The sequence below is a fragment of the Rhinichthys klamathensis genome, unplaced genomic scaffold (assembly GCF_029890125.1).
Source record: "Rhinichthys klamathensis goyatoka isolate OS25496 unplaced genomic scaffold, OSU_Roscu_1.1 h1tg000092l_1, whole genome shotgun sequence".
NCBI classification, from domain to species: Eukaryota; Metazoa; Chordata; class Actinopteri; order Cypriniformes; family Leuciscidae; genus Rhinichthys; species Rhinichthys klamathensis.
The window spans coordinates 492,212-512,897 of record NW_026606631.1 but is presented as its reverse complement, the minus strand read 5'-3'; the positions used below and the strand labels follow the sequence as shown (position 1 = coordinate 512,897).

The 20,686-nt window shown below is 38.6% G+C and overlaps 1 protein-coding gene across 2 annotated transcripts in view; it reads right to left on the bottom strand.

Moving 5' to 3' along the window:
- The window catches only part of nup160 (nucleoporin 160), a 154,566-nt gene that overhangs the window by 94,024 nt on the left and 39,856 nt on the right, over positions 1–20,686 (bottom strand). For both annotated transcript variants that reach the window (XM_056252058.1, XM_056252059.1), the window contains exons 4-8: positions 19,204–19,429; positions 13,399–13,474; positions 13,190–13,304; positions 12,784–13,023; positions 12,605–12,702 (exon numbers count right to left, since the gene is read on the bottom strand). In XM_056252058.1, coding sequence (XP_056108033.1) covers positions 12,605–12,702; positions 12,784–13,023; positions 13,190–13,304; positions 13,399–13,474; positions 19,204–19,429 — 755 coding nt within the window. The remainder of the gene's footprint in view (positions 1–12,604; positions 12,703–12,783; positions 13,024–13,189; positions 13,305–13,398; positions 13,475–19,203; positions 19,430–20,686) is intronic.

Below are 20,686 nucleotides of genomic sequence, written 5' to 3'. Positions count from 1 at the left end.
TGACCATTGTAATTAAAATTACAATTTCATTATATTGCAAACGGATGAAGAAACTGCGGTGCTTTGAATGCGTCATGCACGCCTTCGGAGTTTACAATGTCGGCAGCTCCGTTACAGCATATTGGGAGCGTTATACTGTGCAATAGGGATGTAACAATTCACTCATCTCACGATGCGATACGATTCACGATACTGGTTTCACGATACGTTTTTCTCACGATTTTTTTAACAAATGAGATTTAAGACAAAAGAGTCCCTTTTATTATTTCTCAGACAAAATGCTGCACATTTCTTTTTCATTCATTCATTCATTCATTTTATTTTATTGTCCACAATGTGGAAATTTGCCTTCGGTCTCATAAGAACAACAATCAAACCAACAACAACAAAAACAACAAGAACAACAGGAGTAACACACAGACATCTTCGGAGCAAAATGCAGCACAGCAATAGCAATTACGTTACAATACATCAACGGGGCGTGTTGTTCAGCGTCCGAATTGCATTAGGAATAAAAGAATTTTTAAAAATATTATGATTTGCCCTAGGTACTTTGTAACGTCTGGCAGAGGGAAGAAGTTCAAACTCCCTATTGAGTGGATGAGAGGGATCGTTTGCTATTCCAAAAGCTTTTTTCCTGAGAGCTTCCTCGTACATGGAACTTAATTGTTTCTGACTTGTCCCTATGATTTTTGAGGCGAGGTTTACTATTCTCTGCAGCTTGTTTCTCCCTTTTACGTTTAAATTACCATACCACATCGCCATGTTAAAGGTTAAAATACTCTCTATCAGATTCTTATAGACTATTTCCATAATGTGCTTGCTCACTCTGAAGGAGTTGAGCTTGCGCAGTAGATGGAGACGTTGGTTACAGGTTTTAAAAATATAATCTGTATTTTCACCGAAATTTAGATTAGAATCAATATATGTACCGAGGTATTTGAACTTTTCTACTACCTCTACTATTTGTCCCCTAATTATAAGGGGCTGCACAGGGTCCTTTTCATGAAAGACAAGTTCCTTTGTCTTTGTTACATTTATCTCTAAGGAATTTTCATCGCACCATTTCTGGAGAGATGACACATGTGCTCTATATACTTCCTCTCCAACTATGTCCCCCCTCTTTAATAAAGCAACCAGGGCCATATCATCTGCATACTTAAACAAACGAAAATGTTCCCGATCTAACTGGAATTCGTTTGTATAAATGGAGAAGAGTAATGGGGAAAGAATAGTCCCTTCAGGGGCACCAGTATTAAGCACAAGGATGGCAGACCGAGTATTATTAACCAGAACCTGTTGAGGGCGATCAGAGAGGAAGTCCCTTACAAGGTGGATAATACCACCATTTACTCCTATATCGATAAGTCTCTGCAGCAGGGTGTGGATCTGCATGCTGTTAAAGGCAGATGTAAAATCGATAAACAGGGCCCTAGCTAGGTGGGAGGGGGCTTGAAGGTGCTTTGCCATGGTGTGAAACATACTAACAGTTGCATCATCGGTTCCCCTCATACTTTTGTAAGCAAACTGGAGATGATCTAAGCTATTAGAAACTGATGCTGTAATATGTTTGCTTATAACTCTCTCAAAACATTTTCCTAAGATGGAAGTAAGGGCAATGGGCCTAAAATCTTTTAGTTCAGTGGCTCCAGGTTTTTTCGGAATAGGCACAATATAGGACATTTTCCATAATTTGGGAATTGTTAAGGAATTAAGCAAGTACTGGAATAACTTCAGCACAATACCTTTAAGTTCCGTGACATTTTCTTTTAAAACTCTCCCTCTCAGGCCCCGGGGCTGAGTTGGGCTTAATACTGGACAGGCTGGCTATAATATCATGTTCATTCAGTGCAATAGGGACATATCCCGAAATGGACCTACACACACTGTCACGTTCAGCACTAAAATCATTTTTGTCAAAACGACTGAAAAAGACATTTAGATCATTTGCAAAAGATGGAGAGGAGTGTGACAGGGGGATACGGTTTTGCTTAGTTTCCCGACCCATCATCACATTTAAACCTTCCCATGCTTTCTTAGCATTTCCTGAGAAATAATGACATTCAACTTTATCCTTATATTCTATTTTTGCTTTACTCAGTTTCGATCTTAGTTCGCTTCTTTTTTTCTTGAGTAACGCGATATTACCATTTTTAAAACCATGTTTTTTTCTCACGAATACATTCCTTAAGATCACTAGACATCCATAAATTGTTATTAGGAAATATTCTAACAATTTTAGTTCGAGTGATTTTACTTTCATTAAACAAATAGGATGTAAAAGTGTCAATTTGTTCATGCTGTGTGTCACATGAGTTAAGAAATAACCAGTCAGTAGTCTCCAGCTCGCATTTCATCTCCTCCATACAGTCCTCAGTCCATATCTTAATTTCCTTAATCACAGTCTTTTCCCGTCTCAGCTTAGCCCTGTAACGTGGAAGTAGGTGGACGACATTATGGTCCGATTTCCCCAAGGCAGGCCTGCAGATGGATTTATAGGCGTCTAGTATGTTGCCATAGCACTTATCTAGGGTACGTGCCCGGCGGGTGGGACAGTCCACATATTGATGTAAGGTGGGTAGATGATATTATAACAAAAATGATTTTAGTGCTGAACGTGACAGTGTGTGTAGGTCCATTTCGGGATATGTGCCTATTGCACTGAATGAACATGATATTATAGCCAGCCTGTCCAGTATTAAGCCCAACTCAGCCCCGGGGCCTGAGAGGGAGAGTTTTAAAAGAAAATGTCACGGAACTAAAAGGTATTGTGCTGAAGTTATTCCAGTACTTGCTTAATTCCTTAACAATTCCCAAATTATGGAAAATGTCCTATATTGTGCCTATTCCGAAAAAACCTGGAGCCACTGAACTAAAAGATTTTAGGCCCATTGCCCTTACTTCCATCTTAGGAAAATGTTTTGAGAGAGTTATAAGCAAACATATTACAGCATCAGTTTCTAATAGCTTAGATCATCTCCAGTTTGCTTACAAAAGTATGAGGGGAACCGATGATGCAACTGTTAGTATGTTTCACACCATGGCAAAGCACCTTCAAGCCCCCTCCCACCTAGCTAGGGCCCTGTTTATCGATTTTACATCTGCCTTTAACAGCATGCAGATCCACACCCTGCTGCAGAGACTTATCGATATAGGAGTAAATGGTGGTATTATCCACCTTGTAAGGGACTTCCTCTCTGATCGCCCTCAACAGGTTCTGGTTAATAATACTCGGTCTGCCATCCTTGTGCTTAACCTGTTAAGCTTCAAGCCCATTTTTGAAAAATCCCCAGATATGGCATTCCCAAACTGAAACAGATACAGTTCATGAACCCTTTGTACTAAAAGCACAAGTAAGATCTCATTTGAAAGCTGACACCTGGAAGTTTATTGTAAATGTAGAATTAATTATTGTCATAATGAAAAAAAATAGTTATAAATAGCTTCAAAGTTTTGTAAAGTTATTATACATTTATTTTTATGAAACATCTTCATGAAAATAAAATTGAAGTTGGCATTGTAGCAATCTAGAAATGCACTGCAGCTAAAGCCACATGTCTAACCATGTTATATTTAAAATCTGAAGATGATAAGTCTAAAACTCTGTATTTAGTTCAATGTTTTTCAAGATCATGTCATATGACTTTATTTTGATTAGACTGGTGTTTATTGTCATCTTATAAGCATCTATTCAGTCTATTGCCTCTATTGTTTTGTGATGCAAAAACGAGTCCCATTCAGTCTCAGTCTCCCCTGCACATATTCACACCTCTCCAGCCTGTTTATTGCTCTAAATATGCTTTTCTTTTGTCTGCATTATAATCACTAACGACTATAGCAATTCACACTGTTTCAATCCCTCATTTATTTTATAAAAGTTCTCACTTCACAGTGAAACTGTATCAAATGCCCTTTTTGAAAAACGAAACATTTCAGTAAGCATTCTTATTTAGAAAAAAAATCATAAAAATTACATCGAAGTTAGGTAGCAGGTGCTCAGTACTAGCTAGCATGTTAGCTTAGCACACCCTCAATACACGACAATTTATGAGAATAAAACTATGTTTGTGCTCCAACTTACTTTATAGCGCAAGTCGAGTGTTTTAAATAACTTTCTGTAATCTGATTTGGCTTCAGATAAAAAAATCAGATAGAAAATATATTATTTTATTGTATTCTGCACAATTTGAAAGTCTATCTCGATTAGCATTACATTATACATATAATCTATTATTATGAAAATACCTGACATGACTCGAAGAACACAGGTAAATCAAATATCATTGCAATCATGTTTATTGTCTTCAAAACATCTTTATCTGCACTTTACAGCGATCTCGGATAGCTTTGTTTATGAATCACGACTTCCTGAATGTCACATGATTATGGCTCTTCTTCATGTGATCCATATATGGACTTTACTGTGCAACAGCGCCCCAGACTTCAGTATGAATGGATAACACAGTAAATCAGAGTATACAGCGCTCAAAATGATTACATCGACGCATTTGGGTATAAATTCAATAAATATTATTCCTGTCTATAGAAGTCTGATGTAAACCTATGAGAATCTATCAATATTTCTCCAAATCTGCACATGTTTGAGCTAAAAGCCCTGAGGGACGTTGTTTTGTGAATCGCTGTCATGACGATCGCACGGGAGTTTTTTTCTGAATGAGAGCAGCTGACGCTCATAATTCATATTAAAGGTAACGACTCATTTTTTTATTTCATAACTCCTGACACAAATTAAGACATAACTGTCACTATAAGTTTCACAGAATACAATAGTGGTCAAATACTGAAACTTGAGTCTTATATCGTTTTAATGATGTATAGTTTGTCAAGTTAATCACATTAAATATGATAGTAACTTTGAACTATTTAAAAAAAAAACGCTTCAGAGCGCCCACGCACTGGTGACGGTTAACAGGTTAATACTGGTGCCCCTGAAGGGACTATTCTTTCCCCATTACTCTTCTCCATTTATACAAACGAATTCCAGTTAGATCGGGAACATTTTCGTTTGTTTAAGTATGCAGATGATATGGCCCTGGTTGCTTTATTAAAGAGGGGGGACATAGTTGGAGAGGAAGTATATAGAGCACATGTGTCATCTCTCCAGAAATGGTGCGATGAAAATTCCTTAGAGATAAATGTAACAAAGACAAAGGAACTTGTCTTTCATGAAAAGGACCCTGTGCAGCCCCTTATAATTAGGGGACAAATAGTAGAGGTAGTAGAAAAGTTCAAATACCTCGGTACATATATTGATTCTAATCTAAATTTCGGTGAAAATACAGATTATATTTTTAAAACCTGTAACCAACGTCTCCATCTACTGCGCAAGCTCAACTCCTTCAGAGTGAGCAAGCACATTATGGAAATAGTCTATAAGAATCTGATAGAGAGTATTTTAACCTTTAACATGGCGATGTGGTATGGTAATTTAAACGTAAAAGGGAGAAACAAGCTGCAGAGAATAGTAAACCTCGCCTCAAAAATCATAGGGACAAGTCAGAAACAATTAAGTTCACAGGAATTAAAGTCCCCGAGTAACAGGACGGGTTGACTGACTGCACGGGACAGGGCGGTGTTATAGCTCTCTGCTATCCTGGCTGCAGCTCCCACAAAGTCCGGCCCAGGTACATAGGCCAATATGATAGTAATCTGTCCAAACTCCCTCGGGAAAAAAAAGGGGTGAAATGAGACAACCAGGATTTCATAGTCATGTGTACACACACGTTCCCGGACAGTATACTGGGTAGCCCAGCGTGTGTCCATATAGACACACAAACCACCACCAATAGATTTCCGAGACGAATCAATGTCTCTATCAGCCCGAAAAGTTGGGGTCTGACGTCTCCTCTTTCAGCCAGCTTTCCGTAAAACAGATGAGATTACTCTGTCGGAACTCATTATCATATTGAACTTTAGCGATCAGTTCATTCATCTTGTTGCTCAAAGAGCGAACATTAGAGAAAGTTATTACCGGTAGGTGAGGTCTACTGCCGCACCTTCTCAGTCTCTCTCACTCCTCTTGATCCTCTTTCTCTTTATTTTAGTCCCTTTTCACGTTCCGATGTTTTTGAGTTGCGGATACTTGGCCAGCAGCTCCAGACCAGAGTCCCCCGGTTTAGTTGAGTGTCTGAGTGACAACAGCTGGTCCCTCGTGTAGGTGAGGATTCCGGCGTTTCCATATAAACTCCATACTTCGGCGATTAAACCACTGATAAGGCACACAGCCAGCCAAAGTAACATGCCAACGCTGAACTTCATTTTGCCACAAAGAGAATGCGGGCTCAATCACTTAAAAAAAAAAAAGAGAAAAATTCACAGGACACGAGTAGGGCTGTCGCGGTGAAGGAATTTACCTTGCGGTAATTTTGAGTGGCTCAATAGCGCGATATGCGGTATTACCGCCATTTATTTATTTATTTTTATTTGTTGCTATAAATACGTGTTATGACGTGGTCAGCATACACAAAAACAATGTAACCGAAACTAAACAGCGTCTCTGCGCATTGAAAGACTGTCACTCAGCGCGCAGTTACATTGTTACGCCAACGGACTGTCTTTGAGTGAGTCATTAAACCGTTCATTCAACGAAAACGTTCAAAAAAGCTAATTCCTTAAATGATAGATGTAATGAAACAAGGCGTTAATTTTTTTTTTTTTAAATTTGAGCTCCACTTTTCAAGGCTCAGCTGGCCAGCAATGCTTCACTTTTGGGCAAAGCTGAAGCAATGCTTCACTTAATAGAGACCAATGCGTGACTCGCTGCTTTCCCCCCACTGCTTCCTCGCGCTGTGTAATGCTGACCAGCGCTGACGCCATTCATGGTAAATACCCTTACACGTTAAAAGGATGATACGACAAATATTTCGCTTTCCTTGGAAACGGCAACCTTTTCACGAATATACATGACTTGACTCCAAAGACAGACGCAGGTAATCGCACGCGCTCAGGCGATCTCATTCACTGTCTGTTTAGGCTTAAGTCCAAATCCACGAAGCCTCTGTACAAATCACCATGATAAACAGTCTTGTTATCATTATTTTCTTCAGGGTTCCTACAGGTTTCTTCAAGTTAAATTCAAGTCTTTTTAAGACCTTTTTAAGACCATTTATATAAAAAATTAATACCTATTTCACGTCCCTACCAGCAAAGAAAAACAAAATCCTTCAACTTGTGTTCATTTATTTTTCAAATGTGGAATGGGTAAAAGATGATAAGCCAAGCAGGTGTGAAAAATAAAAACATTTCAGTAGGCCACAAGAAAGTTTGCCGAACAATGTTAAGTTGTGTTTTAACATTAGCTAGCTACTTATTCCATGCTGGGAATATGGGGAACTGAGAGAACCCTGAACAATAAACATCGAAAATCATAATAATAATCGTGGTTGACAAATGAAACTTTTGAGGAAAAATACAATACGGAGAAGTTAATTTTGACAGCAAATTTTGATTTAGTTTTAGTCTCAGTCTTTTGACAAAATATGACAAACTAATTTTAGTCATCTGAATTGTTTTAGTTTTAGTCTAGTTTTAGTTGACGAAATACAATAAGATTTTAGTGATTTTAGATTTTAGTTTTTTTAGATTTTCGAAATCTACTGTAAACTAAATCTACAGTAGATTTAGTCGACTATATAAATATAATGGGTTTAGGTAAATTGTAATGTGTTAATTTAGAATTTCTCTAAAATTTCCAAACCCATATACTCCCGGAGAAAACATATATTAACCTATTAATATGAATGATTTTTAAGTTTCAACATGCAATACAGATACAGATTTAACTACTGTGACTTAGAATTAAATAAAACCACTTTTCCTAAAGTAAAACACAGTCTTCTTTTCAATGAATGATATATGCATTCTTTATAACAACTTATTACATAATTCTTTATTCTTTCAAGCAGACAATTATTTGTATGAATTAAATATAATTAATCCTTATTAAAGCTATTAACAAACAGTGAATGCTTTTCTCTTTTTCTTTTGTTGCTTGATCAAAATTAATGACACAGACCGCATTATGTTTATTGCCACTGTCACTTTAAGACATCGGCTCATGTCCAATGACATGCGGATACGATTGCACTGATGCACACCCGATACAACTGTTTAAGACATAACCGACATAGTTTACATGAATACTCTCCAAACCGGACATTTAGACATAATGTTGTTGTGTGTATTTGTCCATTCAGACACGAAAGAGAGCTCAGTGCAGTACCCGCGCGCTGTATAGGTGTATATGTGCATGGCTCCATGCTTCGGGTTGGTTTACATTTTTAACATTTTATGAGACCGCGGGGTAGATCTGCACGTAACAGTACAAATGTGTGCATCTAGCACACACGCAGGACATCAGTTCTGACTGGATCGCTTCCCAGATCGACACTATCTAACATTTTCATCTAGTTTTTATTCGTTGACGAAAATGTCAATAGATTTGTGTCATAGTTTTTGTCATTCAAAACTAGGTTTTATTTCGGTAGCGTCTCGTTTTCGTCAGTGAAAAAACTAGGTTTTATTTCGGTAGCGTCTCGTTTTCGTCAGTGAAAAATGTCGTTGAAGAAAAGTTCTTATTTTAGTCAATGAAATGAACACTGACATACAACACAATTTTTAAGACCCAGACATCAAAATTCAAGACTTTTAAAAGACTTTTTAAGGTATTATTTCCAAATTCATAAATTCAATGCTTTTAAGGCTTTTTAAGACCCTGGAACCCTGTAACTTATTTAACATTTAATACACATGGTACGAACTACGAAGGGTGGCCTTATGAAAAAAGAAAACGCGGTTTGGCGGTTGCTGCGGTTACTTGCATTCCTCTGTGGTTGGCCTGTCAGTAGCGCGGTATTGCAATATTGCGGTTATCGCGACAGCCAGGTGAGACACTGCGTCAGCAGCAGAGCCGCACCCCGAATTATTATTATTTTTTTTAAATATATTTGTCAAATAATAAAACTACATTAAAGAAACATGGAACATGTCCCACAAAGAAAAGTCAAATTTATAGCAAAAATTAAGAAATTCATCATGTATGACATACTTACAAAGTTAAATCTAAAGGAATTGTATATACCTATCTGATTTTTAGAATAAACTTTATCTTTTTGGGGAAAAGTTGTTTAAATGTATGGTCTGTGGTTAGATGGTCCATGTTATTGCACTTGTCCTCAGCAAGAGGTTACAAGATTAACCATCCCAAAAAACTTTAAAAAAGCTCTACAATTGTGAAAACATTTATATCAAATAAAAAATAAGGGGTATAAATATAAAAAACAATGCATGAAGTGAACATCAAACAATACTTTCCATAAATATCTGCCTATTAAAGTTGTGTCCTCAGTTTCTGTCAACTCCGTCAGATTTTTTCATAAAGCTCTTTAAATCAGGAAATAGCATAGTCAGGTATATCCTTGAGGACCCCTTTTCATTTCCCTGTCTGTAGTGAATGCAGCACTACCACACATGCTCTGGTACGTTTTACATTTTTTATATTTTAGACAAACAATGTCAATATTCCTATGGTCACAGCTGCACCATGTCAATACCATCTTTCTGTTAAGATACTTTTTTTAAACCATAGTGGATTGAATTTAAGCATTTTAGTGAGGCTATTGGGACAGCTAGCAACTGAGGAAAAACTACCTAGATGCAGTGTACAATACATGTTTTGGCGGGAAAATACATGCCCTTACGTCAACTCTGTCAGACGTCAACTCCGTCAGGTTCAAGTTGACAAATCCACCAATAACCTCTTAATGTGCGAATATAATATTATTTGTGAATATAGTGAAGGGTTAAACTGTTATTTCAGGGTTTTATTTACACATAAATGCACATACATAGCATGCATTACATTTTTTAACCATACGCATGTCCGACGCCTGCTGCTCAAGCCATAAGCGCAGGTTAGACAAAAATGAAATCTTAAGTAAGCTAATTGAACCTGATTCTAAGCTACAGATTATGTGTTGCAGTATTGTTGTCAAGGAATGTCAATTTAAGACCACACCCAGTATAAAGTAGGCAGTGCAGGGCAATCACACATCCAACACACACGCCACTTTAAAGTAAATGGCTACTTACAAAGGAGGAAAGGAAGAGGAGAAGAGGTGGATGAGAAAAAGGAGAGCAGGAAGTGGTATGGGGAGGTAGATGAAAACAGAGGGGGAGGAGGGCCCCTGGTTTCCCTTATTGTTTTTTTTTATAGTTGGAAACGGTGTATGTGCTTATAGTTTGCTTTACAGTAAGTTCAATACTCTAATAACAAGGAGTAGTTTTAGTAGTAGTTTAAAGAGCACATCTGTTCAATAATCACAATGCACACATATTTTTTGTCAACACCGTCAGTTTTTCATCAACACCGTCAGATCTTCATCAACACCGTCAGTTTTTCACCAACACCGTCAGATCTTCATCAACAGCGTTGGATGTATGTTTTTGTTTTTGTTAATTTTTTGGGGGAAAAAATTCTTCCTTCAGTTTATGTTGTTTTTGGAATAAAGGACCATCTGATCTACATCATCTTATGTTTTATTTATTTAAGGAATTTGTTTTTACAATATTGAAATTAAAATCAAAGTTTGGAAATGCAAATATTTAGAAATCTGAGTTTTCAGAATAGTGTGAAATCACAACTTAAGTTTATATATAGTATTTTTTTTACATAGAGTAACTAAACACTATTACAATATACTTCAGAAATTTAGATTCTTTTTGGATTGGAAGAATTAAAATTGTATACTTTTTAGTGTGTCTGACGGAGTTGACACAAATCCAGTTCTGAAGGGAAACATGTTTATTTGTTAAAAATGAGTTTTTATTTAGAACCTGTTCCTTTACATGGTTAAATAGCTAAGACCTTTCTCTGCAGAAACATACAACTCTAATTGATATAGTGTGTATTTTTCAGAAAGTTTTTTAAAACCTGTTTTGTCCTGACTCAAGAATCAGTGACACTAGTAAGAGTTTAAAAAAAAAACACATTTAGAGAAAGAGATAGTAAAATAAATACAACACCTGGTTGCCACAGAAACACTGATGCACCTTGTGATCTCCGTGGCTCTCGCAATTGTCGTATTAATGACTTTTAGTTTTACATGAAAACGGAGGTGACTGGTGCTTCTCACGGTGGTGATTATTATTAGTCTACGGAAAGTCAAAATGCCGCCACACCTCCGATTTGAATGAGTCAACGTCAACATCTACGCTTGCCGTCGCCATGTCTACTGTTTGACGGCGTGTGCACACCAGTCTATGGCACACACTGGTGCGGCGCGAGCAGAGCAAACCGAGCGTTTTCAGTTCATTCCTATGGAAGTTGAGCTTGGCTCACACAAGATCAAGTTCCATGAATGAAGTGAAAACACTCGCTAGCTTCACGCCAGTGTGTGCTCGCTGCTATTGTGCCTGTAAAGCGAGGTTCACAACTTCACAATAGGCTGAAACATGTATCGCGATTCGTTTAACATTTCAACCGACTTGAATCGTCGCACATTTTTATCGATTTTCAACCGGTTGCGAGTGAATCGTTACATCCCTACTGTGCAATAGATAAAATAAAAATAAAAAAAAACATTAAATATTCAAATATAATTTAATTACTTTTGTTTCTAAATAAATAAAGCAGTAATTATTATTTCGTAAGTGGCTTAAGGTGACCTTGGAACTCTAAAACCAGAAAAAAAAAGAAAAAAAAAAAAGTTTTTGCTCATGCAGAACGAACCAATTCGTTTTGAATCCCTAATTTTAGACAAATAACAAATACATTATAGTTTGAGTACAAGTTTGAAAACAGCGCTACATGTTAAAATTAGGAAATTAAACGCATCATTAAATCAGGTGATTACACCAAAAAGAAAGAAAAATATTGGACCTTATGAAAAAAAAAAAATAGGCAAGACACATTGCTAAGTCATCAACATCCATTGACCATTCTTACAATCACCAAATTGGGTTTTGTTCTGTTCAATTGTATTCAACAGTTCTCCTCACAAAACAAAATTTGTTTCAAACACAGATGCGACAAGGACAGTTATTGAAATTATTAGCAACACTAACATAACAGCAAAGCTAATGTTTTAAGTACTGAAAGATTTATGTACTTGACTTCTGACTTTAATATTTTTTTGCTCCAATTTGATTAGGCTGATTTCATTTTCTAATTCTGATATTAATTTTATTCTTAATTAATTTATAAGTGATGCAAATGAAAAAGATTCCCCAGTGTTCGTGAACTGTTTGTGTTATATCTGTAAAATATATAGGCCTTGTCCACACTAGCACGTTTTCTTTGAAAAGGCATCTTTCTCTCAGATTTGGCCGCACGGAGATGCCAGATTAATTTTTTTTGTTATATAATTTGATTAGATTGGAAATCCATTTACTAAATAATGTAACTTGACTGCTTTATTTCCACTTTAGTTCATAGATTAAGTGGGCTATTTCAAATGGATCGTTTATTCCGTTTTTTTGACTGTCTTCTTTCTGGGGTTTGTTAGACAAACCGGTTACAAAATATTTTAAGGAAATTAGTTGCAGCGCACATCCCAAGTGAAAATTCAAACTCTGCATTACTCACTGCTCAAAACTGATGTACTTCACCATAGTCTGGTTGTCATTATCCAGCCAAACAGCCCAAATATCAGTTGCCGTCAAGACAAAATCCACTACTGTCTCCTGTTTCACACAAACACATAAAAGTACAATTCCATCACTATTCATATAAAGGATTCAATGTTTTACTGTACTGAACTCTACCTGTGTTGAGAATAGTGTTGAGATGTGATCCAGGCTGTAGCGATTGTTCTCATTGGCCACCAGCTGCAGCACACAGAACTGACTGCGTTTGGGAACTGCGAGGTAGACGGCGAGACACAGACCGATGGATGAGGAGAAGAATAGTCGGAGCTTATGAGCTTGTGCTGGAGAAACCTTCACATCCCCACGACCCACGGGCATATACTCCAGCATGTCAGTCACCAACAGACACATCTGATGCTGAGAGACAAACAATACATCAATGTGATTGGCATGAAACTAGATAAAGGAGTCAACAGTGCACCGATGACATGCTACACATAGTTGCCGACATTTAAAGACACAGTAATTACATCTTGACATGAGAATGAAGTTGGATGTATGGATAATCAGGAGCCAAACTGACCTTAAATGACCACATCCGCAGCTTATGATCTTGACACAGCGCGAATACAAACGTGTCGTCCTCTAGCTGGTGGACAGCCAGACTGATGGCTACATCAGACGTGCTCGGATCTCCCCTGTGAATGGGATCATCCGTTTAACCAGTTTCTGCTCTGTTCGGTGTTGTGTGTGATTCAATTAACATTTAAATTGTATGCAAAAGAAATGTACCTGATAGCAGTAGGCATCCAGCCGGCCAACCGCTGCATCATCGAACTCTGTTTCAACTCCAGAATTGACACGGTCCCTTTTTGTAACAGAAAGAGGTGATTTAGTAAAACACAGGCATCTGCACATTGTTAACCCACAAGACTTCTTTTCATCTTCAGAACACAAACGAAAATATTTTTAATATTCTCTAATTATTTTTTTGTTAAAATGTAAAAACGTACAAAGACAGTAATCCATAAGAATCAAGTGGTTTAATCCAAGTCTTCGGAAAAGAAACTTGATCAACACTTAGCTCATCAAATACGGTAAACACGGGAGTTCAGCCATGCGAGAACAAACCTCATTGGTTCTAGAGAGCCAAGCAAGCACAGTTGAGCTTCCATGTATACCATATTTGACTATGTATTTGCATTGTTCAATGTTTATATGTGAATAAAAGCCTTAAGAAAAGGGATAGTTCACCCAAAATATAACATTCTGTTGCCGGAGTGTTTTTATTTTCTTGACACTCTTTTCTCTTTTTGTATTCCACAAAAGTCAAAAACAATCCACCAATTTTTATGCATACAGATATTTTGCACCAATTTCCCAAGAAGTGATGATTTTGTTCACTTGAACACATGGGATGGAAACGGTGCTTTATTCGAAAATGTTTTATGCAATATTCCAATTTCCGCGCAAGTTAAATTTGCAATGTTGGATGGAAACATAGCTATTGATAATTGTTTTGGGTGAACTATTCCTTTTAACAGCAGAATTAAGTTGTATGAACTATCAGTAACTAACTTAGTGACATTTTTACCGAAATTTAAGACCTTCACAAACATGAATGCTCTTTGCAGAATTTACAAATATTCAACTTTTTACTAATTATGTTTAGAAGACATATACCAGATGAGTCTTATGGATTAATTTCATGCTACTTTTATGTCCTTTTTGGGGTTTGAAATTGAACAAAAACAGCTTTATCACAATGTCGTCTTTTGTGTTCCAAAGTAGAAAGTCATGCAAGTTTGAAACATGACAAACGTCTACGGCAAGCATGCCAGTTGCCAACGCCATGCTGCAACGTTGCCAAAAGTATTGGCAGTGACACAAATTTAGTTTCTCCCAAAGTTTACTGCGTCAGTATTTGTAGATAATTTAAAGGTATACTGTAAAACAACAATAATCATAAGTTTTAAAGACTTTTTTTGTTTTTTGGCAAAAACATTCAATATATGCAAAGAGTCAATATTTACAGTGCTGTTGACCTTCTTCATGACCTCTGCAATTCACTCTGGAATGTTGGATATCAGCTTCTGGGCCAAATCCTGCCTGATGGCGATCCATTCTTGCCTTATTAGTGCTCAAGCTTCTGCTTGTCCACTCACTTTTGAGGACGGATCACAGGTTCTACATGGGATTAAGATCCATGGAGTTGCCTGGCCACGGATCCAAAATGCCAAAATAATGATCCCCGAGCCACTTCATTATCACTCTTGCCTTGTGGCATGAGCGGCTTTCGCACCGGAGGAACACCTTCATAGTTCCTAGAACTATTGCCGAAAGTACCCGGATGTCGGAGCGTTCGCGCCGCAGGAACTAGGAACTTTTGGAGGAACTAATTTATTTCCTACTTCAGAGTAGGGTGTAAATTAGCACTATAGGAACTACCAGTGACGTTAGTGTACGCGGATTGGCCGAACGAACGTGAAACACCAACACTTATTGTATTATAGCCTATATGTTTACTCCAGACTTTACGAACATGGAAAACAGTGATAGATGGGCCTCTTCACCTTTACGCTAAGGAGAAAATCTAACGCAACTTTGAAGGGACCAAGCTAAACATGATCATGTATTTCTGCTCAGCTAGCGACATTAGGCATCAACCACACGGCATACGCTAATAACTTTTCATTACTGTCTACTTTCTATGTATAACAGTTCAATCTAATATCATATTATAATTCATTAATAATAATAATTCATTACATTTATATAGCGCTTTTCTCAGCACTCAAAGCGCTTTACAGAAGGGGGAATCTCCTCAACCACCACCAGTGTGCAGCATCCACCTGGATCAGGGTTTCCGTTGTCCGGTAATTACCGGACATTGGCCGGGAAAAAAATGAAATGTCCGACAAAATTAAATCTCTCCGGTCAAATTGTCAGATTAAAATTGCGTAATAATCCCGCCCCCCTAACACAATATGAATTTGAGAATAAGCCTAAAATGTATAAAGCAAAAATACACCGACCTTTGGCTATGTTATAAAGGAACAGGCTCTACCGTTTGAAAGTTATTAAACAACATCGCATGCTGCATTTCAAATAAAGCGCACGCCTAGAACGGCTGTAATATAGACCTAAACAACGAACGATTGAGTGAGACGTTTCAAATATGGCCAGGCCCAGGCAGACTAGCCTTAAAGGAACACTCCACCATTTTTTTTTTTTAAATTGGGGTTATTCACGGTCTCCCCTACATTTAGATAGGTGGGCAAATGCATTTTTGGAAGCACAGGCGAAGCACTGCTACTTGGGCGCAGAGATATCACGCAACACCTGAAATAAAGCTTGCCACAAATAACCAGCGAAAGTAATGATTATGCATGAAACATTTGAATTATTGATAAAGTTGATAAATTGATAAAGTTGACGATGCAGACTCGCCATCTTCGCAGTAGTGAACGCGCCTATAGAGAGAAGTGTGCACGCGCCGGCGCCTCCGTGTCCTGCTATATTGTCCACTATATTTGCTTCTTATTAATTAATCCAGGCAAATTTGTTGATGAAACATTGATTAAAATTAAGATACAATTTATACAAAATGAAATTTTCAAGCAAAAATAATATTCGAAGATCGCTGGGTTGATTATTATTCGAAAATCGCACCCCTCCACCACATGCACGCACACATGCATTAGGCTACACACCAGAGCATGTGAGCAAAGCGGAGCGGTGTGACGCTTATAATTAAAAAACTTAAACATACGTTTCATATTTATAAATAATATAATGTTATTTTTTTTTATTTCATCTATGTTGATTATATGAAAAGGGAACCGCATGAGATGAGTAAGATAGGATCATAAGATGACCGGAATATATCGGAAAACATATGGAATGGGTCAGATTTTGACCACTTATTTAGTTTTGTTTTGTAGAAAGCCTTTCTTTAAAGTTTATTTCGTTTTGTATAAATTGTATATTCATTTTAATCAAGGTTTCATCAACAAATTTGCCTGGATTAATAAATAAGAAGCAAATATAGTGGACAATATAATCAGGACACGGAGGCGCCGGCGCGTGCACACTATGAAATGTGCATTTCTCTCTATAGGCGCGTTCACTACTGCGAAGATGGCGAGTCTGCATCATCAACTTTATCAATTTATCAACAATTCAAATGTTTCATGCATAATCATTACTTTCGCCGGTTCTTAGTGGCAAACTTTATTTCAGGTGTTGCGTGATATCTCTGCGCCCAAGTAGCAGTGCTTCGCCTGTGTAGAGTCTCCGTAACGGCGATAGATTGAAACGCGCAACTCGCGCAGCGCGTCGTCCAGCGGACTGGACGACGCAACTGATAGCAGCGGACACGAGCGCTCAGCTTGATTTCAAAAACAACTGATTTTAGCGCTAGATCTCTTATTTAATAGCGAACTAAATGAATGATCTGATAGTTAACTGGAGATGTTTTATTTATTTGTATTAGGTACATCCGTGCCTCAATGTTTCAAAAAGTGTGTGAAACCATAGTAAAAAACAATTGGTGTTGATTGACGCCAATCGGACGTTCATGTTTTTTTCCGTCTATTTGAAAGTTAGGCTAATAATAACATGTTGCATTCTATACGGCCTGATTACGTCATTTTTTAAGTTACATAGCCTGCCTCCAGTTTTCCTCAACTTGACTAATTAAGAGGCGATATTTGACCGCCATATCAAAATGTCCGTTAAACAAAACCTCTGCCGGTCACTTTGACCGGCACCATTTTTTTCTAGCGGAAACTCTGACCTGGATGATGCGACGGCAGCCATATTGCGCCAGAACGCCCACCACACACCAGCTTACTGGTGGAGAGGAGACAGTGATGAAGCTAATTGGTATATATATATGGGGATTATTAGGAGGCCATGATGTACAGAGGCCACTGGGCAAATTTTGGCCAGGATGCCGGGGTTACACCCCTACTCTTTCGAAAGAAATCCTGGGATTTTTTGTGACCACAGAGAGTCAGGGCCTCGGTTTATAACGTCTCATCCGAAGGACGGTGCTCTTTGACAGTATAGTGTCCCCATTACCATGCTGGGGCGTTAGGACCCACACAGACCACAGGGTGAGCGCCCCCTGCTGGCCTCACTAACACCTCTTCCAGCAGCAACCTGGTTTTCTCAGAAGGTCTCCCATCCAGGTACTAACCAGGCTCAGCCCTGCTTAGCTTCAGTGGGCAACCAGTCTTGGGCTACAGGGTGATATGGCTTTATGTATTAGACAGGACTGTTAGACAGACCGTAAACTAATGAACACTGAGAATGCGAGCACTGTTTGTTTGCTCAGGCTCTGGCGTCCTCAGCGCCGTCAAAATAAAAGTCTCAATAACGAGTGGGGCTTATGTCACTTCAGAGTTCCACCGTGATGGCTAGTTCCTAGAATTATCCGGTGCGAAAGCCCCTATGGTGCTCCATCATGCTGGAAAAAGCATGGATCTTCACCAAATTGCTACTGGATCGTTGGGAGAAGTTTCTCTCGCAGGACGTTTGATACCATTCTTTATTCCTGGCAGTGTTTTTGGGCAGAATTGTGAGAGAACCCACTCTCTTGGATGAAAAGCTCCCCCACACATGGATGGTCTCGGATGCCTTCGTCACTGCAGCTGAACCTCTATGCTAGAAGTTCTTGATGATCTGGTGAATGGATCTTTCAGGTGCAATATTCTTTGCAGCAATTTCCTGGCACGTGAGATCTTGATGCAAATTGATGATGGCTGCACATCTTTCTTTGGAGGTAGTTCATTTAGGAAGTTCATTTTTTGGCAAATTAAGCTTTTTGCAATTATTTAAAATGCATTTTATCACTCTGCACATTAATCCAGAAACAATGTGAATCAGCACCACAACAACTGAAGCAGAAAACTTTGAGAAACAAAATTTGTCAATTCTTTTGGCCACGGCTGTACTATGTAAGCGATAAAACAGGGCATCCATTTTCTGTCAATGATCCGGCTCTATGCTGCATCCAGTGTACACATCATTGATTAAAATGAGTTCTATTTGCTTCTGATGTGCCGTGCAGCTCACAGCCTGTGTATATTTTCACAAGTAATTTACCAATTATTAGACTCAGATATTCTATATGCCCCCTTGGCATATCACAATTGGAAATTAAGAAACTACAACTTTAACAAACATGAACATTTATGATATGTAATACTTTACAATACCTTTTTTTAAAAACATTTTCAAACTTTAAGGATCCACAAACTATGTATCAATGTATACAGGGTAAAGCTGCGTTCACATTGCCAGCGACTTTGCTAGTGGGTGTTCCCACTACTGGTTGCCTAATAACGCTTATGAATGACATTCACGACTTCACTCCTATTAGTTGTTGCTCATGAAAGTCGCTCTTCATTTGCACAAAGTTAAATCTTAACTTTGTGTCGCTGGACACGCCTACTTGCGGTCGCCAACGGTCACAGGAAATCGCCAGCTATCCGTTGTAATGAATGGGATAGTGTCGCTTTGTCACTGCGTGTCGCTGGAAGTGTGAAAGCAGCTTTAGACGGATAAAGATCACTATAGATAGATACAAACCATCTTGATCGTGAGGAGGTAACGTGACTATAATAATGCTGCCCGACGGTGAGGCAAGAGCAAAGAGAGCTTCCCCTTGATGACTGATCCAGGCGGCAGATGTGGACGGAGAGGTCGAGTGACTTCCCTGTGCAAACGGGAGCACATAACTGTGGGCGGGCTCATTTAAATTCAGCTTCCCAATGTCTGTGAAAATGGACTGCATCTGGAGTTCAGTGACCAGATCCTATAAGAGAAAAGGTCATACAAATTATAGATCATATCCATAAGTAATATTACATTCATATTACATTACATTCATATTTCTTATATGCCAAAAAAAAAAAATTTCAGGACATCAGCACTGAAATGACAGTTGCAAGATGGTGTTTTTATGTCCATAAAAATTTGAAACACACTTGCTCCGTTCAGGATATGAACTGTGATCCGTGTTGCGAGTGTTGATAAACCGCTCTCATACGCACTCCGCATGTTGTTGTTAGGCTACATATTAAATATTGTTAAAGTCATATTTTCCATGCGTTGGTAGTCAAACTCCAGCTCTGACCACATCACGTGGAAAATTCAAACAACACTTTTGTGCTATTGTACTGATATACTTATGACGTGCGCAAAGCTGAACCGTTAGAGGTGAACGAACATGATTTCCATTACACGAGAGTAGATGTTAAACCTCATGCTGATTTGTACTCGGCTTTCGCCAAGATAAGCACAAACTAAGACGTAGCTTTACAGTAACCTATGCTTCTCTCTCTCCATCCATTTACGCTTCTATCCATATGGTGATGTGAATCTCCATCTGTCCGGCATTAACGGCTGCAGTATACTTGGCACGTCAGTACACACAACGGATGCAACTACAGTGTGGTCTCCCCAGTGGACCAGCACGACAACCGTCTGGATTGAGCCGAGTAGGGGACATCTCTAGGGTCTTCAAGTGGGCACCTTCCGTCCTCAGTGTTTCGTCGACTAGCCCACGACACCTCCAGAGGACTCGACAGTGACTCTGGCGTCCCAGAGTATACTTGGGACCCCTCCGTCCCCCACTCAACTCAGCCTAGCTTACTGACCTTTACATCCCTCCTGCTGCTGAGGTTGCTCCTTCCTCGAGGGTTGGTGTTTGGGCAGATATTGTGTTTTGCGGTATGTAGTATGCCATACGAAACCGTTGCCACTGAACGCTTTAACGACGACAGTGGGGCTCGACAGCCTTAGTCAAACGGGTTGGCGCGTATGGTTGGGTTGCGGAGAGATTGTGGTTAGGTCACATGTGAACTATGTGACCTAACCACAATCTCTCCACAACCCAACCATACGCGCCAACCCGTTTGACTAAGGCTGTCGAGCCCCACTGTCGTCGTTAAAGCGTTCAGTGGCAACGGTTTCGTATGGCATACTACATACCGCAAAACACAATATCTGCCCAAACACCAACCCTCATTAACGCAATATACACAGGAACGTAATAACTGTAATTCCTATG